Source organism: Wyeomyia smithii, chromosome 2 (genome assembly GCF_029784165.1).
Source record: "Wyeomyia smithii strain HCP4-BCI-WySm-NY-G18 chromosome 2, ASM2978416v1, whole genome shotgun sequence".
Lineage (NCBI taxonomy): Eukaryota > Metazoa > Arthropoda > Insecta > Diptera > Culicidae > Wyeomyia > Wyeomyia smithii.
This window is the reverse complement of record NC_073695.1, coordinates 247,106,958-247,130,291: the sequence shown is the minus strand read 5'-3', so window position 1 is coordinate 247,130,291 and position 23,334 is coordinate 247,106,958. Positions and strand designations below refer to the sequence as shown.

Below are 23,334 nucleotides of genomic sequence, written 5' to 3'. Positions count from 1 at the left end.
TAAGATATCAAGCATCTTTTTTCATGTAAATTTTCGTCCTAAATCCTGCTTTGTAATGAAAATTTCAGTTTTGATCAAAAAATTTGTTTGTTTGTGTTTTGAAGGGTTTTATCTTGAAATTATGAGAAAAAAATTTTTTTTTGTGATGTTTAATCTGCCGTGATATGACCTTTAGACGTAGATCCAAGTGATCAGTTTTTCAGTACGGCCCAAAAACGAAAGAATTTCACGTCACTTTTGTATGGAAGTGTGTGCCAACGTCATTTTGTTTTTTTTTTGATTTTATGCAACGTACAAATGAGTAACTACGAAAAGGAAGATATCAAAAGATAGGTCTTCGAATAATGAACAAATTGGCATGAAAAACTCATGTTCGAGAAAATGGCACTTACGTCACTTTGTCATATCACGGCAGTAATGGGCTCAATTCAAAAACAACCCTACAAAAATAAAAAAATATATGGAAAAATTTAGGAATCGAACAGAATTGTAAAAGTGCAAAAGAGTGGGTTTGTAGCTTAAAAAAGTCATTTTTTCATAAATCACGTTTAGGCAACCTGAAAACGATATTTTGGATAGTCTACATGTTCTACAAAAATGCTATAAATAACATTATCTTTCAATTTAGGGTTGAGCATCTTACCTTTTTCAACATCGATTTATTTTGGGACACCCTAATGCACATCCACTCACTGACGGATTAACATTGTTTGAGATCCTCCCATGTACGGGCTGCTTGTCCGCAAAACTGTTTTGTAGGTTTTATAGCTGTCAGCAGCGCAATGAGTGCCTGCACTCACACGGTGAGACTGACCAATCGAAACTGTCAAGCAGAGCTTGTGCGACGTCAACGTCAAACCGCGTTTGGCACTCGCGCTGGCTGGTCGTGTACGGCTATGGTGTGTGCGCTCGCGTCTCGGGTCAACTGTATATAACTGGGCGGTCGGGTGGATCTCTTTCCGAGCCAAAGGAAGAGGCACTCCGCGAAAGTGAAGTGATTGAAAAGTCTATTTGGAATAAGGTTACAATTAAATAAAATTTGTGAACTGTGCGATTCATTTGCGTGTAATAATAAGTAATCTCTATTCTGTGGTACGAAATCTGCTTTGGCGTACCAAATCATGCTCAAGTTTGGCCGGAAATTGATGTTTTTCAATGGAAGAAAATGATAAAAGTTGAGGATCATCATGCAAAGAGAAAATGGTGAGAAGAGATTTCTGGTGAGTGGAAATGATGGTTGATGGCTTGTAAAAGAAGAATGAAAGAAAATTTTTGCGAATGCATAACGCCACTTACTGGTACAGAAGTGTTGAAAAATGTGAGCGATTTTGTCTAGCGCGATCAATTTTAAACCGTACAGTCAGCATCCGAATGACTGATGAAATCAGTCATCTGAATTATGAGTAAAATAGTGAATGGATATCAAGTTTGCCTAGTTCCGCCATCAAACGAAAAATGCCACAGAATTCTCCTAGCAATGAAATAGGCCAGAGAAATGTATTGAAATAATAATAGGAAAATAATGCATACCAAGTGATAAATTATAGGGCAGTGGCGAAACGGTCGTAGCCCGAACGCATTAACAAGGAGTGTAAGTGCATTCGTGGGAAGGAGTTGAAGTGGTAAACAGAATATGTACACGGAGCCGAAACAGCGAGGGAGTGCTGCTAGGTGGAATATATTCACGGATCATTCAAGGCGAAGGTGCGAATAGTGGTGCGGCTCCCCGGAAAACGCGGAGATTAGTATCTTGTGTTTCAGGCCGGTGCATACCGCAGCCCGGAGACAATTGCAGTAATGGAAAAATGAATATTCAAGTGAGTATGTCGTTTCATCTGGTTGACTGGATGAAAATGCATATGGCGTTTCGTGAATGCCAACAAAAAGATGAGCTCTAGTGTACATAATGCTGTGCACCTTGTGCACCACATACACAGCATCCAACTTGAAAGTAATATGTTTGTGGAAGAGAATGCCACTGCACATGTCGACGACACGTCTAACTAGTTGTCTACTTCGTTCAACGATGAAGTCTGTGAAGGGAAAAACTTTTCTCGACCAAAACAGCGATCAATTGTTTTTACAAACAGGATGATTTGAAACTGAGATAATGACTAGTGTTTTATGATAAAATATTGTTTCGTCAGCTACTAACTGAGTCGGTCCGGATATAGTAACGAGACGGTACAGTTCAATTGTGCTGTCATCAGTCATTCAAACCGGCTCTACCTAGAGTCAGCTTACATGCTATTAGAAATTCGAAGATAATTGATTCGTACTGTACTAGTCTACATACATATACAGTGTGTAAGCCGGCTGTGATACAGTGTGACACTGGTAAAAGATCAATCGTCTGTCAAGCCAGTTTTATGCACTAAGAATCCTACGACAAACGAGTTTAGTTATGTGCTTTGTTATGTAAATCATGTTAAGTTATGTAGTATGGTACACCTAAAAAAGTACAACCTATTTCGTCAGTCGTTCACAAATATTAGTTACCTATCGGTGAAAAAAATTTTAAAATCAAAAATTTCTTATAACATCGAATGACGCCTAATAAATGAGGTCGTATTACAGCTGTACTATACACGCTAAAGTGGTTCAAATTACTAGCTCAGTAACATAGCACTGCACTGCAGCGTAGCTGTTTGAAGTTCAGAATTGTTAACGACATCAATTAGTAGCGTCTGATGACGATGACCGATTGCTACTTAATGTCAATTAAACTTAGCAATTGGAATTAAAGTACAACAAAGCGTACTAAACATAGGTCATAATATGATATTCATTCAGCTTTCAAGCAAATACCAATACAGCAATAGTTCAGGTTTTTGATGATTCCAGATGCATTGTACTTTGTATACACTTGAGAAAGTTTCAATATGAAATTCATCAAATGAAAGTTTGAAAGACATTTTGGTTATTTGTCACTAATTTAATTCACATCAGTAGGAAAATTTTTGAGATAATAGACTTTCATTGTTTTCATGCATGATGCTCTAAGTAAAAGTCCAATTATAATGAAATTTAATAGCAAGCTAAAATCTTGAATTTGATACTAAGATTGCGAAAATTGGTCATGTCATTTTTGACCTGCAAGAAAAAATAATTTATATCACCACGACTGCGTTTCCCAATGATTTTTTTTTTTATTCCAAAGCATATCTTTTTACTCACCAGCACGGATTGCGCATACAGCCAGGTAGTTGTCTGTGTTGCTTCCTGCCCGTGCTCGGCTGGGGTAAAAATATTTACATAAGCATTATCAACGCTGAAGAAAGCATACATTTTCGGCACGAACCGTTCTGCTATGTGATCACGTTAGCCGGTAACAGGGCAAGTTATCCGTCATGTGCAAATACGACCGAAGTTTACCGACACTGAGCAGGCTGAGCAACAAGAGTGAAAATTCCAAACACTTTGCAAGTGTTGATGATAAATAAATGCTCTCGTCAGTAGGCAAATGAGCGATTGTTTTGATCTATGTTATAAACGTTCCGAACGGTGTTTTGATTGGGAGAACGATTGGAAAATAATCGATCTCCTTGGTCCAAATTGGGGATCGCTGAGTTTTCAATTAAATGTGTAAATGAAGATTCATTCTGCATCAGTTATAATAGGGGAATGCACGTAGCGCTCGCATACAAATACCCAGTTGTATTCTGTGTACCTATCTTTCATTACACGTGACTGGAGTTGAGTATTTAGGCTGGAAATGTCGACAATTTTTCTTCAAGCTTAGAATACCAAGAGTAACTCTGAAAATATTAGCTTTAGGTCTACAGCACCGTTATGATAATTACACACCGCAAAGATAATAACAGAAGCCTAAAATAGAAACATGATAAAATAACCCCTCGTATGTGACTATTACTTCTTTCTTATTTCCGTTCTGCACATATCTATTTGTGGTAGAAACTGGGATTTGCGTAGCTGTTACCTGGTCTTACTTGGCAGTGGAATTTTGCATAGTCTGTGCGCCCAAATGGCATCATATGAATGCGGCCTTTGGCTCGAAACCATACGGCACGTAAAACGATCTCTCTTCGATACCTTAGGCTGCGAGAACGATTTCCCCGTGCAGCCTATTGATCCACAGCTCAGCGGATCGAAAATAGCCTTCAATACTTTGCGTCCAAGAAGTGAAGGCCTGCAATTTATACAAACGGTCTCAGATGCCATGCTTTTGCTTGTGTCTCATGCATCAAATGAAATTTCGATTTTTTTCTTTTTTTTTTTGCTTTAAACTGGGTGCCGGAATAAAGCTTCACGAGATGTGTTCACATCTAATTGGGTCATAACTAGAAACTGTAAACTCTATTTAGAGTGCAGAACATTGTTATTTAATTTGGTTCCCACTCCACTCACCACGTTAATGTAACGAATTCAACTTTCTTTTGAAATTTCATTCGTAAACATTCTTTGCTCGAGTATTCTCAGAAAAGCATTCTATGTTAAAGCTTATTGCATAATGTTTATTCGATTTTAACTATTTAGGATAGCCGTAACCTTATTGTTTACATGAAATAAACGTACGTTCCAATAACAGTTATGACCAATGTTTGATTGTATTCGCTAGTCATAATTATTAGCACTAAGGTACTAAATCAGCTGTAACTGATTTATTGTTTTATCTACGGTTTCCAATATATCTCTATAGCATAGTGCAAAAAACTCCAACAAAGCATGGACATAACAGCCGTTAGATTCGTTTTCTTCCTGACCCTAACAACTCGTCCATTCTCAATCGTCTTTAAAATTTTGTAAACCTGTCCACCTCAACAGAAAAGCCATGCCATTGAAATCAACAAAAATTGTTACTTTTTATAACTATCCTCAGTCACACATTGGTCATCTTTCATCCCTTGCGTCGCCATCATGCAACGCCATCACAAACATCTGCACAAACATTGTTTCGCTGTTGACATAATGCTCAAGATCTTTTAACCGTGAAAAGAAGACAAATTGTCCGCTGTACTTTCAGTGGCTCTAATGAACGCGGAAAAATATTTGCTGTTCGTTTTCTTCTGATCTTGTTTCGGCCCCGATTTTTTAATAGTAGCGGTTCCGTTATGTGATGCAATCCTACACGTTTCGAAACTGTTGAAAAGTTTATTAAAATTTACAGAGATCTGAGAACATGTAATTCGTTCGTCGTTCCAATTAAAATTAAATAAAAAATCGTACATTGAAAATAGTTACCTACTAAATTTTGTCCAAGTACAGGGTCGAACTGACCCATTGTATTCCAAACATAAGCTAATTGCACGGAACTGAAAAGTACAGCATTTGATAAGTCTGGTACGCTCTGAGCTGATGGACATGAATACGTCACTGCAGCGCCGTCTAGGTGATTGTTTATTCCAACGCTTATTGCAGGAGTTTGAAATCAATTTCGCTCCACATTGTCCGTCGTTATACGGACCAAGATGATACACGAGCGGCCATGTGTGCGTATTACGTACAGTAATTAGCTACGTTTCGATTATCGAATGCGTGCCGACTCGTGCACTGAACTTGGCTAAATAACTGTGTTTTGATTGCAACGGGAGTATACTCTACCGCCCAGTTTATTTCGTATAAAACAACACTAGGCAAAGTGCAGTGTTAGAAATTGCCTAGTCAGAAATTTCGCGTTGAGGTCGACAACTTAAATATTGGAATTTAAACGACACATCCAATTGAAAATTGTCAACTTCTCCTTGAATCTGATTATCAATGTTTTTTAACAGAAATACACACGAAAATACAGCCAAATGTTTATGGAAAAATACTTGACCTATTTTTCGTTTCTTACTTGCACGATGCACCTCAACTAGTAGTAGTAATCCGTTGCTATGGTTACTAGTAGACATTTCAATATCTTGAGAATAAAAATGTCGCAAGAATGATTCAGCCATCTGCGATCAATTTGCCAAGTCTGTCAACTCGAACAACGCATGTGCGAACGGCGTACATTACGCTTAGTCTGTTGCTAATCGTGAAATTCAGAAGAAAAATATTAAAGCAGCGCCAATGTCACTCTTCAAACAGACTCCTATCCTGTCGCCCTGGCCACATCCCAACCAATGCGCGAAGGAAATGCTGCGCGGTCAAGTTCGGTCGTAAATCGTCTACTAGGTACTTGTCAACGTGATTACGTTGGTCTTTTTTTTCTCCTCCGGGTGCGGAGACGCTCGGCTGTACCTATAGTTATTCTTCTAAAACGCCAAATACCAACCTGAGCTGATCTTTAGGCAAATGTTTCACATTTAGAATAAACCGTTTGTCTCGATTTGAGCGGCTGATGAGTGTTAGTCAGTGACAAATGCTTTTTATTGTTTCAAAATAACTGCTTTTTAGAGTAATTAAACTTTCGGTAACTGTATGTACTCGTTGCTGTCTGTTGAAACTTTATTATAGCAACCAAACGATATTATGCGGTGTTTTAAGACTTTCAAAAATATTTTCCGTAACACCCGCGAACAACAGATGAACTTCGTAAACATTTATAGTTTCAAGTAACAGAGAATTCGCTCACGTACTGTACATTTTTTGACTGCCATAATTGTGCTCACGTCTGTAACCAAATTCGATCTAGCAAAAACGAACACGATAGTGAATAACTCAACAGCTAAACGCAAATTTGACGTTTCTGCGCACTTGAAATCAGCTGCGATTAATTCACGCTTCACTTGGATCTGTGCATTTGGTTTTACACAAAATATAGAGTGAAATAACAACTACAGAAAGACAAACTACTTACCGTTGTGGAATATGTTACGTCATAACGGGAGCTCCCATGCAAAATCACACAGCACTTCAATATTGATGTGACCTTTACACACATTTACACTCACGGTGAGCGCTTTGTCACTTCTTCAGTCAACATTTTCTCTATCCGAGTACTTTCATTACAGAAAATAAACTAGCATTCTTTGCTGGACTATTGAAAGAACTTTATGCAAAACAAAGATAGAAGCGTATATTCTCTGTACTCCGCATTTCATATTATTGGTGGTATCTCTGCTTGCGTGTGAGGTTTTACTCTTCCGTTTCAAGCCTATTAAACCGAGCCTTTTTCCACCCTATTCACCCTTTCCCGCAAGAAAGAAATCAGATTTTACCTCGAAAAATAACCTGTATTGCATATTAAAGATCGATCTGTTTTCAAACCGTTTCATTGATCAAAACTTCAAGTGCAGTTGTTAAGCTGTAATTTAAGTTTAGATGTCAGGTGATGCCATACGGCATCACCCGCCGGGAATGGGTTATAATCGACAAATTACAATTCTCTGGATAGAAATCATCTAAAGTTTCTCTCTGGCCAGGTTTATTCCATAAGGGACTTATTATGTCAAAAGGAAGAAATCCTATTGAAACCTCGTTCCTCTTGCCAGTACCACGTCACTATCACAATTCTCTGAAGAGGGCCTACTACTAAAACTTCTGGCCAATTTTATTATAGGAAGGACTTATATTTTGTCAAATAGAAGGAGTCTTATCAAAATATCGTTGCTCCAGCCAATATCACGCCATAATTACAATTCCCTGAAGAAAACTCTTATTGATACTCAGACCAGTTTTATTGCGGGGGGACTTATTTCTGTTAGGAAGAAAGTCAACAGGGGAATTCAGCATGAAGCAATTATGCCTGGGGAGCCTGAGAATAAACCCTTGCTTAAGCTCTTAGACAACCAAATGGCCTTATCCTGCTAAGATTCGAACCCATGGCCACCCGTCAAAGCGGACTTGGATTCCTGAACCGTTAAGACTGCCGTTGTATTGGCAGGCGGGTTTAAACCGAATTCAGTTGTTCTGTTTCAATGTTTGTTTTCTGTTCTACCTGGAATGCACGATTTGAAACATATGTGGTTAGCATCTTCGTCAATTAGCTTCATGATAATTACCAACAAAGTTCGTTGGGTTGATATTCAGGTACTGTTTCATTTTGAACAAGCATGCATGTTTTTAACATTTATCCATGAAATGTACGTTATGTCCCACAATACGATATAACATCGAACCTATAAATCCCGTAACTATGATTGCATCGAAAAAAAAACATTGCTCGCAAGAATTTTGTCCATATTTTAATTTTTTATTACTACTGCCCAATCGAATTCGTAATAATTAATAATCGTTTAACAAACTTTATATCTGCTAGTAGTCTACGTCTCCTGTGTAAAGCCACACACTATCGAGTTGTCGTTATAAACTTGCAGACTGCAGAACGCTGCATAGTTCAAACGTGAATCATTCAATTAATAAAAGACGACAAAGTGAAGGTATCTTATCATTAGTTCACGTTTTTTCCCATAGTAGATTGACTCAATACCTTGAAATCTTTTACGGCCAAGGATAGCAATGTCGCCTTTCTCCGCTATGATATCACCTATTGCTATCTTATCAATGAGAAGACGTGTCTCTCAAAATATTTGAGCTCATTTTTTTTTTTTTTGAAGTAGAATACTTCTCTCAGGAAGTTCGGCTACATAGGGATGTGAATTGAAAATCTAAAACCGAAAAAAGTGAAAAATATGTCCAATTTCAAATGCTAATAAATCGGTTAGTATCCGATGGATTTCCTTCGTTCTTGCAGCAATAGATTAGAAAATCTTCTAAGATTCTTCCCAAAGTAAAATAACTGTAATTTTATTATTCACACTATTGTACTATTGAAAATAGTCAAGCCTTGTCAAAACGAAAAATTCGATCTCTGATTGGTCGTTATATGATTGCTTCCCAAGCACGGTCGACAGAATCATATACCTTGCAATTGAAAACATGCTATTTGGCCTATATAAGAGCCTGTTTCAGCCGAAGCCGCTCATAATAGTTCTAGACAGCGACAACAGCATTCGTCCTTCCTTAGCAGCAGCCCTAGCCCTGTGGTTGGTCATCACGTCTCAGGAGCAGCGCGGTTTTTCTCAGCGTGTGTCGCCAGACAGATTCGCCGGCCGTAGGTTAATGTACAGCCGTAAGTAGAGCTGTGTAAAAGTGTTCTACTTCAACCTTGCGGTCGTGGCTTTGCACACAACCCTCCTGTGATTTTCAATTTTATAACTCAAGCTCTGCGTCTCGGTTAATACGCCCAATAACAATTCATTCGAACTGCAATTGTAGATCATAACCACTTTACGATTTATTTTCTCAACATGATAACGAGCTTAAATTACTTGAATGGCATTGTAACTATCAAAACGTTTGATCTTGTCACATTTGCTGCGTGGCTCAATCAGTGTCGCTCCCGTTTCCATTCCCACCCATATGCAGTGTCATATCACACCACGATAGACAATCAGAAACTTGAAGTGCTAATTTCCCCCTGTCTATTCTGGACTCTATCATTCATTATAGATATATCATTGGAGGCGAATGCTTTATTCTAGCCGTCGAGTGAGACCAAGTCGGCAGTAGCCATCACGTAGTTATCATAAGCTGCTGAGCCAGGAGTAAACCCCACGGGCGCATCATGTCTGGCGGCAAAGATCGACGATCGCGGGCTAGTAAAACCCAGGGCTGGGAGGAAGCCGGTGGAGAGTTCTACCAGGAAAGCTATCCGGCCGATCTGGAAGGGATGCAGCGGGATCCATCGAAGATTGCCACTCTGCTACCCTCGAAACAAACCAGAAATGGTAAGTTCTGCTAGGGCTAAAGACGAATGATAGCACAGTTTAGTTGAATAACTTTTTCTTAACTTTTAGCCACCACTCGGCGTGTGCGACCATCCCAGCAGGATACGAAAGGAACGCGCAGGAGAACGAGCTTTTCCACAGCAGCTCGAAGGGGCTCGCAGTATCACGAAATTCAAGTGGCCACACTACCCGATCTGTCAGGTGAGCGATTTTGTGTAATTTTGCTACACTATCTGTGAACTTGAAATCTTCCTAAATTTAGCTCGTAATATATCGTCATAAACATGTGACCAAGTGCAAAGCGACTGTTTGATTTTTGTGGGTGCTAATCACAAGCGAGGCGTGACGCGCATGTTTTCCCGGTTGTTATCATTTCAAAGGGAAATTAACTACCAATAACACACTGAACGGACACAGCGCTGAGGGTTCATGTCATATAGTTATCGAATTTACGGAAATAGTTTTTTTCTTTTTCCACAAGTTGATGTTCACCGAAGCCGTACTTGTTTCCGGTTGAGGAATTACGATAATGTGAACAAAACTTTTCCAATTCAGCTGAAAACCACAGCGAGATCATACAGGTCAAAGCAAATTTGTAGACGCTCCAATCGGTGAAAGTCTAAACAAATGATAATAATACTCAACATTGCCACTAGAACGCAACAGGAAACGCGACCAGACAAATTACTGAAGAAGAGCGTTCTCGCTTTGAACAATCAACTAAATTGCTTGATTGTGATCCGACAAAGTTCCGACGGTCAGCATTGAGGCCGACAATGATAACGACATCTTTATTCGACATCCTGGGTGTATGTCCCGGTTGGCTAACTTATCGCCACTTGTATTCGTTGTCGCTGAAGCTGAAGTGATTCGCTAGTTCGCGCCGTTTCGAGGTCGTTGGACTGCAAACTTATCATCGCAAGAAAGAGGGGCATGACTCTCGTTAGACTAGAGGGCAACAATAAATCTAATCAGCGCTAAGTGCACTGACTTGTGTCATAGAATATATGAACACGAAGACGGTTAATCTAGAGCAGATGCAATCAACGCATCTCGTTGAATTTTTTGATTGTTTTAAGTGAACCGTGTTCTGCTTCCGTTTTACATTTTAACAATCTAAACTTATTCACCTTAAATGAGCTTCTGCTACATTTTATATAATTTGGGTTTTATGAATATTGCCCATAAAGTGCATTATTCATAAGTCCCACGTTCTATAAAAGAAATATAAAAAGTACTGTTTCTTTTAGTTTCCTTTCAAAGTACGTGGGACTTATGAATAATGCACTTGTTATTGAAAGTTTGGGAATTAAGATTGAAACAAATATTTTCATTTTATTTATAGCTGCAGTGTTGCCTTTACAATGCACTGATGAGCAAAAAAATGATTTCAAGGGAGATTTGCAAAACAAAAAAAATCCCAGTGGAAAAATATTATTCAAAGATTGTTCGGCTTCCATATCCCATAAAACTGTTTTAAATTGTATTAGTTGTGTGTATAATTATCACAAGATCAATTGGGACAGATATCAATCCACGTGTAGGAACCAAGACAGACACAAAACAAAAACAGAACTTATGACAGCTCATTAGTTACAGACAGGTTACCAACAGGATCGTTAGAACCTTACAACGTTGCGTGATGTTGTACACGGTATCAAGCAATTACTTAAATTATAAGTTAAAAAAATCCTTGCTCCAAAATAATATGAATGACACCTAACACCGTATTGAATTGTTATTCGATGCTGCTTAGTTATTGAAGAAAGTATTAGGATCAGACAGAGAAATCATTTCTAGGTATTGAGCTTGATGTTTACTCCCAGAAAATAAGCGAATCAATTCGTTTCAGTGATACTACGAACGCACAAACGGAAAACCTTACAACAGCATTTATTGAAGATGAACGCGAACTTCGACGTTTACAGAATTAAAATGAAGTTGCGTTGATAAAGGGGAAAACGCAAACTTTGACCGAAACGGGAGTGAAAAGAAAATGGGTCAATGGAGGGGAAAAATCCCATTAGACGAAGACTTCCTAAGGCGATCATTCTAGAAACGATTGTCGTACAGAGAAGATGGCTGAAGATAAAGCGAGTGACCGACACCACGAATCAAAGTGAACTTGAGTTTCCAGTTCCTAGGGCTCGAGTAAAATGTAATAGGTACATCAATTATTGATATTGAACTTCATACGTTTGAAGAACACACGGAGACGTCAATACCAAAGACCTCTTGATCCGGCTTTGAAAGTTGTTTGTAAAAATTTACAAAAGAAAAAATGATTCACAAAAAGGAAAGCTATTTTTTAAGATTTATAAAACGGAATCGAACTCATTCTCTTTCAAAATGAACCATAATCATATCCAAAACCGTTCTGGAATCGAAGATTTTTAAGAAACCTCCGAAAACCATTTTAATCCTCGAATTCGAGTTTATCTAACAAATGAACAAGAAGCTTATAAAACCTGCTCAGCAGTTTGTGAGTCTTCTTAATGTAATTTGAACGTAGTAAATCCCATTAAAAAGAAAGTATAAAAGAGGTTTAATCAGATCACCACTTAAGAATATCTTTGCGAAGAGGCACTGGAAACGAACTTGAATAGGTTTGCCCAGAAATTCTCGATGGGACGCAGCAGGGGAGCGTTAGGCGGGTTTGCCGACTTAGGTACCACATCGATATTCAGCCGCTCAATCTTCTCCAACGATCGCTTCGAGTAGTGAGCCGACGCCAGATCCGGCGTCTTCGCCCTTATGATATTTCTTGATAAACGACGCAACTTCCAGCAGACGTACTATATATTTCCCCGTTCACGGCCAGCCCAGAGTGAAAGAAACGCGGCATTGACATCCTCTTCTCATTGTCAGGCACAGCAGCAGCTTTTTGGGGAACTTGGTGTGAGAAATGAACCTCACCTCGGAGCTCACCTAATTTTGGATTTTTTTCTACTGTTGTTAGAAAAGGTGGATGAACTTAAAGAAAAACTGATTTATTTTTCATGAAAAAGGTTTCATCATGAACAATCGAAATATATTGAACATTTGAGAAAGAACCGTTATCGACCTTCCGATGAAGCATTCTTATAATCCCGAAACAAAAGCGTTGTACGGCCTTCACGTCAGCTTTTCGAATGCAGCTCTTGACTCTACCAATCAACGGTTTGCAGTTCATTGATCCAGTTATGGTTGCACTGAAGGAATTTAAAATCCCAAGGAAATCTTCGATTGGACGACACTAAGGTAGATTTCTTGGGTTGCGTATTTGGGGTAAAAATGGAATCGAGTATTGTTCAGGAACGTTTGTGTTTTTTTTACGTAATGCGATGATATTTTATCAGGCTAAAACACATACTTTTCATTGCTATGGTGTTTTGTAAGTAATGGAACCACAATTTTATTCAAATATGCGTTCTGGTATATATTTTGATTGACAGCCAAGTCACTAGGCTTGAAAAATTATTTTAACATAAAATCAATGTTTATGGCCGCAGTAAATCGTCCATACAGAGAAAACTATCGAGAACTAAGTACTTTTATCTGCGATGCTGATTTTAAAAAAAAAAGGTATTTTTGAAGTAGAATACTTCTCTCAGGAAGTTCGGCTACATAGGGATGTGAAATGAAAATCTAAAACCGAAAAAAGTGAAAAATATGTCCAATTTCAAATGCTAATAAATCGGTTAGTATCCGATGGATTTCCTTCGTTCTTGCAGCAATAGATTAGAAAATCTTCTAAGATTCTTCCCAAAATAAAATAACTGTAATTTTATTATTCACACTATTGTACTATTGAAAATAGTCAAGCCTTGTCAAAACGAAAAATTCGATCTCTGATTGGTCGTTATATGATTGCTTCCCAAGCACGGTCGACAGAATCATATACCTTGCAATTGAAAACATGCTATTTGGCCTATATAAGAGCCTGTTTCAGCCGAAGCCGCTCATAATAGTTCTAGACAGCGACAACAGCATTCGTCCTTCCTTAGCAGCAGCCCTAGCCCTGTGGTTGGTCATCACGTCTCAGGAGCAGCGCGGTTTTTCTCAGCGTGTGTCGCCAGACTGCCATTATTCCCCCACTGTTTGGGCAACATGAAGATTGCCATCAGGAAATCCAATTAAGGAAATCAAAATGCCTTTTTCAAGGCAAATAAACAAGTCATTGAAAGTTGATAATTTTCGACAACGCAAGCAAGCATTCTGTGTTGGATCCTAGCAATTTAAATCTGTCGCGCCCGTCTGATTCACTGACTGTGAAATAGCTTTCACAGGCCATGTTGTCCGTGTATCTTAATTCCCCCACTGTTCGGGCAGCTCAAAGGTTGTGATCAGCAACCGATTTTGAACCGCAAAACGCCTTTTTCAAGGCAAATAAACAAATGTTTGAAGGTTAATAATTTTCTGGCATCAACACAAGCAGACATTCTGTGCGGGATGCAATCCAATGCTGTTGTAGTTGTCTAATTTTCACTTTATTTAGTAAACCCCCCACTGTAGGGGCAGCGCAAAGGCTGCGATCAGCATGACCGACTTTGAATAACAAACTGCCCTGTTAGAACGCATTCACAAAGACAGTAAGCTCGACTATGCAGAGCTAATATGAAGTCGATTCAATCAATCAGCATTAACAGAATTTCGTCGTCTCCCAGCTTCCAAGTTGCAACATGATGCAACACGCAACAGCGAGCAAACGAAATCGCTTGATGTTACAAACCGCAATAAGATACGGGTTAAAACCGTTGCGTGTGTGAGAGCACCATCGTTGTTTATTCGCTGGATACAAAAATCAAATGCGAGTTGTATAATAATTCCTCTAAAGAACATTAGAAAATGGTACAACTGAAAAGAAAGGCGTGGCCTATTTCGTAGCACCCTTCGGCTATAAAAGAGTGTTTCTGGGAAAACTAGCTACATTCATTAGTCGGAAGGTGAGCTGGATGGACCTTCACAACGTTGACAGCAGTAGCAGCAGATATCAGCACTCAGCAGTAACAGAGGATAGCAGCAGGTTGCGCCTGTGGCTGCCCTCAAAATAAACAAATCACTTGCCCTGTGGTTGGTCACCACGTCTCAGGCCTCTGCCAGGCTGAACGCCAACGCGAGCGAAGAATGTTACTGTCGGTAATATTACACAGATGTGATTGCATCAAGTAACAAAAGTGGTTTTATCAAAGTTTTATAGCGCTGTTTTGGCTGTATTAGGCGCTATAAAACTCTGATAAAACCAATATTGTTACTCCGATATGGAATTGAACAATTGTTCTTTTGAGGACAAATAAAACACTTTATTTGAAGAGTTAATAGCTTTGGGTACCAGTAGCAGTATGGTAACAGCCTCAGCGGTAGGTGAAGCCAGTACTTCCCTAAGGCCGATGTTATAAGGAAGTAAATGGAAGCGGCACGGCGATACAGTTCGGGTGTTCTTAGATGCGCGTAATTTTTCGTTGTTGATATTATTCCCCACATGAAACGACGCGCTTTTGTACGATAGCGGCGGTATTAGCGGTAGATGCATTTGCCAACACTTACTTCAGTAAAGCCGTGTCTAATTTTCAATGTGAAAAAAAAAACACCTTTCTATTGTGTTGGCCGTGCGCATTAGGCCTCTGCCAGGCTAAACGCGAAAAGCGGCGCGAACCGATTCGCCGGCCGTAGGTTAATGTACAGCCGTAAGTAGAGCTGTGTAAAAGTATTTTACTTCAACCTTGCGGTCGTGGCTTTGCACACAACCCTCCCTTTTTTTAAAATTATTTAAGTTATTTTATCAGCCAGACGCTAAGCAATGATTAGCAAACTTGGCTCGAGAATAATTGACTCCTGAAAAATATGGTGCTTATTACGGGAGTCACTCCACGGTGAAAGCAGCGTGAAGTGAATAAAGTCCTATTACGGGAATGATGGTCAAGCTGTAGATCCACCATCCATGGACGAGGTGAAGAAAGCAATGAAAGAGCTGAGAAACTGCAAGGCAGCCGGGACGGGAAGGACGGCATTCCCACTGAACTCTTCAAAGTCGGGAGCGAACAGCTGTATCGTGCCATCCATCGGATCATGCTGAGAGTGTGGTCTGATGAAGAATTGCCCTCGGACTGGTTGGAGGGTTTCATGTGCCCGATCTACAAAAAAGGTCATCGCCTGGACTGTAGCAATTATCGGGGTATAACTCTACTCAACACCGTGTACAAAATTCTCTCCCGCATCCTGTTCCACAGACTGGATCCGTGCAGTTTTCGAGGGGGACGCTCCACGACGGACCAAATGTTTCCCTTGCGACAAATCCTCGATAAATTTTGAGAATTCAACTTGCAGACGCACCATCTGTTCATAGACTTCAGGGCAGCGTATGACTCAGTTAAGAGAAATGTGTTATGGTAGATTATGCTCGAACATGGCATCTCAACAAAGCTGATTAGACTGATACGTGTCACCCTTGAAGGTTCAACATCAAGCGTCAGGATAGCCGGTGAGATATCGGACTCGTTCGTGATGTTAGATGGTTTGAAGCAGGGTGACGGGCTGTCGAACTTATTGTTCAACATCGCATTGGAAGGTGCTATACGGAGGGCTGGTGTGCAGAGAAGCGGCACCATCATTACGAAGTCGCACATGCTTCTCGGTTTTGCGGACGATATCGACATCATTGGTATCAACCGTAGAGCTGTGGAAGAGGCCTTCGGACCTCTCAGGAGGGAAGCTGCGAGATTAGGGCTTGTCATAAACTCTGCCAAAACGAAATACATGGTGGCTGGCAGAGTACGTGGTAGTCCGTCGGAGGTTGGTGCTGCGGTGGTGCTAGAGGGGGAAACATTTGAAGTACACGACGAATTTATTTACCTGGGAACATTAGGGACATGTGACAACGAGGTTAGCCGTGAGATAAAGAGGCGAATAGCAGCCGCAAACAGGGCCTTTTACGGATTACATAACCTGCTAAGGGGCCATCCACATACCACGTGGACAGCTTTGGGGGGGGGGGGGTTGGCTAATGTCCACGCTCCATACCATTTTTTTTTGGAATTTATATGGGCCGTTGTCCACGGAGGGGGAGGGGGGGGTCAAAATCGTTAATAATCTGTCCACGTGGTATGTGGCTGGCCCCTAAGGTCCCGCAGTCTGTACCAGGCATACAAATCGGCGGATATAGTCAAGCGGATAAAACACGGCAGGCTTCAGTGGGCTGGGCATGTAGCGAGAATGCCGAATGAGCGTCAAGCGAAGGCTATATTTAGCAGGAATCCCGATAGAGGTCGTCGACTTCGGGGTAGTCCCCGCACTCGTTGGATGTGTGCTGTCGACGAGGATGCACGCGAAATAGGTGTTAGGGGCGATTGGAGGATAGCAGCCCAAGACCGAGGGACATGGCGACGTATTCTGGATTCGGCACTGGATCGAAATCGGTCTGTCGCCTTAAAGTAAAGTAAAGTACGTACGGGACTCACGTGAGTGAGAAAAACGTCGCAAAGTGGAATCTGCCTTGAAATCCGGGTTATTATGAGTGTTATATCACTGAAGTGAAACCGGAATAAGCGGCGTTGCGCGTGGAATTATTCCACGACCATTTTAAACGGTGAAATGATTCCACGAAGAAGGGACAAGTCAGAAAAATTCATTGATTTGTGATCTAATGGTAAATATTAGATTTATTTTTCAATAATGAAATGAATCAGCATTCGATCCATGCCTTAAAGCGGTTGAAGTTTCAATTGTTTACCGATGAAAAAAATGCACGCTAGTTCATGAAATTTTTCGATACCGGAAAAGAATTTTTTTTTTTATGCCAAATGTCTAGAAATGCAGAAAACGTCAAGATCTGGTGTTATATAGAAAAAAGAAAAAATCGACTTCTGGGACTTAGAAATTGTTTGAGCTGGGAAACATTCTCATATGACTTGTCCTATTCTCAATTTCACTTCACTGGCAGTCTCACTTCACGGAGATTGTTTTTGTCACTTCACTTGAGGTAGAATCGGGAATAAGTCTCAAAAAGTGAAGTGAGCGTGGGAGGGAATATATGTTTCACCGTAAAGTGATTCCCGTAATAAGTACCATATGTATTTTTTATCTTTTAAAGTTTTTGTTAAAGTTTAAAAAAATTTCCAGATTTTTCAAATTTGTTCCAAAACTTTAACCTTCGTTGTCCAAAACTAGACCTTCGTTGTCTCCGTTATACATAAAATATATGTTGATAGTTTTACTGCTACAACATTCAAGCTCTTTACGATATACGTTTGAGCGATGTACCTAAAATTACCTTGAGGTTTTTTGATCGAAAATTGAATTTGAAATACTGACAGCCCCAAAATTTTACTTCATACTCAAATTCGCTCAGATACTCAATATTCAGTTTAATAAAAACATCTTCAAAACCTTCATAAACTACATCTCTTTTCCAGAAAACCTTATCAACGAAGAACGTACATGGGAGGAAATACAGGAAATCAAATCAATGCCCGTTCCGATGGCACAAAAACGTGAAATGAAAGCTCAACTACAGGTAATTTCTAGCAGACAACGTACCGCTCGTATTTTTTTTTTTTCAAATCCCTCTCGTCATTTCAGAACGCCACCAAACTGCGCCTGCAAGGCTTCGAACAAATCAAGTGGCGCCGCCGGAAAGCGTGGCAAAGCATCCGGGCCAAGTGGAGCGAGTACCGCACCAAGCTGGAGCTGTGGCGAATGTCACTGAAAACCATAGAGGGCAACTTCGGCACCGGAGTGGTCGCGTATTTCCTCTTTCTGCGATGGCTGATGTTTCTCAACCTGATCGTGTTTGGGCTGATGTCGATGTTCATCGTACTGCCACATCTGATCCTTACGGAGCCCCAGGATGTGCCCTGTGAGCAACAGCAGGATCCGACCTCGGTAGAATGTTGCTCGGAGTCGTACGTAAATGCTACGCGAAACGTGCACTTCTCTGTGCTGGATGTCATACAGGGTACGGGCTTTATGGAGGGTACACTGTTATTCTACGGGATGTACACCAACATGATCTATGGGTATAGTCCTCTAGAGGACCGTCTCGCATCGTTAGCCATCAGGACAGCATCGACGACGACAACAACAACAACGTCGACAACGATGATGACTACGACAATGGCGCCATCTAATAGCAGCATCAGTAGCAGCAGTATTATTAGTACTACAGCGGCTAGTGCCACCGTTATGAGTGCGGTTGCGGAAGAGATAAGGAGTAGTAACTTCAGCAGTCTAAACGACAGTTATTTCGAAGCATTCATGATGGAAGCGGAGGAAGCTATCGACCAAAGTAGAACTGGAGCAAGCTCTGGTACGGTTCTGTACTACGACTTCCCCCTAGTTTACGTGATAATAACGGCCATTTGCTACGTGGTCGCGTTGATTGCGATCATGAAGGCAGTCGTTCGGCAGTTCAAAGATCGCATTGCCGAGGGCGAAGGTCTGTTCTATCAGTACTGTAATTTAGTCTTCGGAGGCTGGGACTTTTGTATTCACAATGAAAAGTCCGCTGATATTAAACATAAGGCACTTTATAATGAGATTCGTTCGCTGCTTCATACGAAGCGTTTCGAAAATGAGCGTATTAATCGTTCGCGAGATTTTATGGTTAAGCTTATTGCAATACGATTTTTCATTAATTTTGTAGTCGTGATGATACTGCTGATAGCAGTAGTGATTATATACGTACTGTTCAACGAGTCAATGTCCAAATTAGAGCCAAACTTTCAACCCAATCATTTGGTTAATTTTCCTCGCGTTCCGTCATGGCAAACGATCTCCTCGTTTGGATATTCCACTACATTGGAGGCGACGTCAACTAGCTCAACTCCTCCATATTACATGATCTCACGAGATTCTTCCTCCTCGCCGACAATGACGGACCAAATAGAGTACAACCTGTCCCAGCGGTTAGAAGTGCTCTTCTACGAGTTCCTTCCCTATATTGCGATCGTATGTATGAATCTTGTAGTTCCACTTTTCTTTAACTACCTTGTTCAGTTCGAGAAATATTCTCCACTATTTGTAATCAAAATCTCTCTCTTCCGGACCGTATTTCTGAGACTGTCTTCGCTGGCAGTTCTGTTAAGTCGGTTTTACTTTCTCATCAAGCCCAAATCGTTTCAAACGGCAACAAACGGAACTGATTTCTCAGCTTATTATACCATTGAAACTAATTCCACCTCGATTGATCAATGTTATGATGCTACCCGTGGCACACCTCAATGCTGGGAAACGTTCGTAGGTCAGCAGTTCTACAAACTGTTCATCGTGGACTTCGTCACCCACTTTCTGGTGACATTTTTCGTCAATTTTCCTCGTGCCATTTGCGCGCGGCACTCCAACAGTCGTATTGCGAAGTTCATCGGAGAGCAAGAATTCGAGCTTTCGAAACATGTGCTGGATGTCATCTATTCGCAAACCCTCTGCTGGCTTGGAACATTCTACACCCCTTTCCTTCCCTTGATAGCAGCTGTGTTGTTCTTTTTTATGTTTTACATTAAGAAGTTTGCCTGTCTCGTCAATTCGAATCCTTCTTCAATTTTATATCGGGCGTCACGATCGAATTCCTTGTTCATGTCAACGCTGCTGATATCCTTCACGGTTGCGATCATACCAGTAGTCTACGCATGTGCCGAGATCATTCCTTCCCGATCATGCGGTCCATTTCGAGGACTTCCTTCGGTCTGGGATCGGGCCATAAATGCTTTCATGAAGATGCCATTGTTTTTCCAAAACATCATCTTCTACTTCGGCACGGCTTCTTTCGCGGTTCCGTGCTTTGTGGTTCTTACCTTCTTCATCTACTACTATTATGCCGTTTCGGCAGCCAACCGGCATATGGTATCAGTTCTCAAGCATCAGCTTGTTCTAGAGGGACACGATAAGCAGTTTCTGCTGAGCCGTCTTAGCTTGTTCATCAAGCAACAGCAGGAGTACCAAAAACGTATGATGAGACAAGCAGCTGAACAGGGAATGCTCCCCCAGCAGGCAAATAATATACAACACTCGAACACTCCTCCGGTAGCTCCACCGAAACCGGTGCAGCTGAAACAGGACCCTCAAGAGCAGCAACCTCCGTTGCCTCCTCGGGCAGATCGGGACTCGAAGCCAAGCAGTAGAGACCGCGACCGTAAGGAGAATGCTTCGGGAGAATGCAAATAAGCCAATCAAAACCCGTGGAAGCTTAGACAGCGGAGTGATAGAGTTAGCAACAATCTCTCAGATATCACTGAAACTTCAAGTTTGGTCGCATTTGTAGTTTTGGCAATTTGGATACTTCAAATGTTTAAAAATACATCCTTTTGGGTAAGGTTTTTGTTCGAATTTTTCACTCAAAACAGCAAAGTTTATTATTCATATTGTCATAGAAAATACTCAACCATACATTTTATAGTCAAATTTGACGTTTTTTTGAAACATTTTTTCTGGAAAAAGCGTAGAAGGCGCGAAAGAAAACTGTTTCATCATAAAAGTACCCATCTTAGAAAGTATGAATGGCTTCTAGAAAAAAAAATTATTTTAGCTCAATCAATTGCCCTGATTTCATTATTCTACCAAAATTTTAATTCTATAGTTTTTTAGTAAAAAATATATCAAAATCATATGTCTTATTTGAAATTTCAAGTATGCAAAGCTGCTTGAATTGCTGATGTCACCAAACTCACAAATTTTCATTGAACTCTGAGAGTGCTATCAACGGATTGGCTTAATATCCCTCAAAGTCCTATGCCACCTAATCGGGATAGCCTAGACTAACGTCTAGTCTCGGTAACAACTGATCACTTCCAAATATGCCAACATAACCGAACCCGAAGTCCGTGAGCGAAATTTCGTCACACCCGGATAGACTGTATAGTTTGAGATTGTATAGGTTGTTCTACTATCTTCCTAGTTCTAGTATTTTTCTTCGATGTTCTGTCTAGCTTTTTTTAGGTTATTTTCAAAACTAATGAATGAACACAACATAAGCGAAAACGTGATATTATATTCCACCTTTTTGTAAGCGAACTATGACTAAATTATTTATTTAAATTTTATAGCATAACTAGCGGAACACAATCGAACGAATATGATTCCCCGGTTGCCATCTGCTGATAGGATCGCGAACAAACGCAGTTCAATGTTAGTAAAATTTTTAGATGTAAGTCTTATACGTTTTAAAAAAACGCTAGCTAAACTATAACACAAAACAAATGGGCGAAATTGCAAAACAAAAGTTACGTCTCCTTTTAAAAATCACTTTCAGTATAAACATAATCTATAGATTAACAGCAGCAATTATCGATATTTGATTATTTCAACATAACTATTATTTCGTTTGCAGTGCTTGATTGAATAACAAAGGATGACTAGTTAAAGGAAATTTTTTATACACACAATAAAAGTACAGACAAGAGACTGCCATTTTGCGCTAGTTGTAAACTAACTGAAAAACCGAACAAATTACGGTACGAATACAAATATAGAGAAAATACATTATAGAAGCAGCAAACAAACAAACTAAATAAGTGTAAATAAAAACAATAATCTCTATCCGTCAGTCAGTAATCGATCATCACAAGTAGAAACTCTGTCATTTAGTATTCAATACATTATCAGATGCTTTCATCTTATTCAAGCCGTAGTCAATGTGCAAAACCATTTCAGCGCAAACGTACATGTAAAGCAAGTTCACACGAAAAAAAACACAATTGCATTTGTATTGAATCAAGTCCACAGCATAAGTATCAAGCTTTGTAGTGTTTTCCATTCAACGCAGCAGCATAGAGTGCTGTTCATCATAAGCTAAATATCTATTTGCACGAAGAAAATATGTTTGTTCAAAGTTCAAACCATCACCACGCCACACACTTATTGGAGAACAACTTGATATTCATCATCACTACACAGAAGTGTTCGAACTCCACCAGAGATTTGAATAGCAAGAAAAACTCTTCATATACGTAAATGAAGCTACAAAAAAAATACAATTCGGTGTAGATCGAATGTATAGCACTAAACCGAACAACAAAGCAGGATTTCACAACTCAGCAAGCACATTCGCGTACACAAGAAATGCGACAATTATTCCAGTAAACATTAACTGAGTGGAAACGTAAACTGAACGCATATTCAACAAAAAGCAGCGCGATCCAATTTGTGTAATTTCTATTTGTATACAAACCGAGGGATAATAGTGACACAGCCGCGAACAAAGTAAAAAAACAACAACAATGAATCAAAAAATAAACCTTTGTATATAAAATTATTCTAAACTGGTTTGTTTATAAATTTTTGTCATCCGAATTTTTTTGGCTCAAATTCCCCTCCAAAATTAAGCGAACGACATTTCCAATAGGCGCTAGTTTTAAATCATTTAAATTCTAATTTTACCTTTTTAAATTGTTTTGTGGCTTCTCATCAATCTAACTTTTTATTCTAGATTCTTAGTTAAAGTTAAAACTTCTTCCTTTTAAGCTTTTTAAACCCAATTCATAAAATTTCTTCGTTAACCCATTTATGGTTTTTGAAAAACTTGTTTTTGAATAAATTTTTTGTTGTTTGTTTCGGTTTTTGATTACGGACAATTTTGGCTCTATTCAACCTTGATTGTACGTATTTTCAGATAAGAAGCGTCAATTTTCGTAACGAAACGGACGTCAAAGAAAATGGCCTAAGGCTCATGATTAACATCGCTTCAACAGCATTCATTGCTCAGTATCGAAAACGGTAAGTTTTCTACAAAATAGTTTCAACGGACATT

At 39.8% G+C, this 23,334-nt stretch overlaps 1 protein-coding gene across 2 annotated transcripts; it reads left to right on the top strand.

Moving 5' to 3' along the window:
* Positions 1–848: 848 nt before the first annotated feature.
* Positions 849–22,846, top strand: LOC129724294 (transmembrane channel-like protein 7). Of its 2 annotated transcripts, none has more exons than XM_055679039.1 (5): positions 849–1,817; positions 9,340–9,617; positions 9,687–9,818; positions 18,008–18,108; positions 18,174–22,846. In XM_055679039.1, exons 2-5 carry the CDS (start codon positions 9,455–9,457, stop codon positions 20,751–20,753), a joined length of 2,976 nt encoding a protein of 991 aa, XP_055535014.1. In that variant the 5' UTR covers positions 849–1,817; positions 9,340–9,454; the 3' UTR covers positions 20,754–22,846. The 2 variants fall into 2 exon arrangements, with proteins under 2 accessions (XP_055535014.1, XP_055535016.1); XM_055679041.1 differs by lacking the exon at positions 849–1,817 and adding an exon at positions 8,710–8,959.
* Positions 22,847–23,334: the final 488 nt, after the last annotated feature.

Bases quoted from the DNA above. Each gene is read 5' to 3' on its own strand.
- LOC129724294 (XM_055679039.1), top strand. From the start codon at position 9,455: ATGTCTGGCGGCAAAGATCGACGATCGCGGGCTAGTAAAACCCAGGGC. The intron at 9,618-9,686 runs GTAAGTTCTGCT...CTTAACTTTTAG, and splicing joins CTCGAAACAAACCAGAAATG to CCACCACTCGGCGTGTGCGA. The intron at 9,819-18,007 runs GTGAGCGATTTT...TCTCTTTTCCAG, and splicing joins CACACTACCCGATCTGTCAG to AAAACCTTATCAACGAAGAA.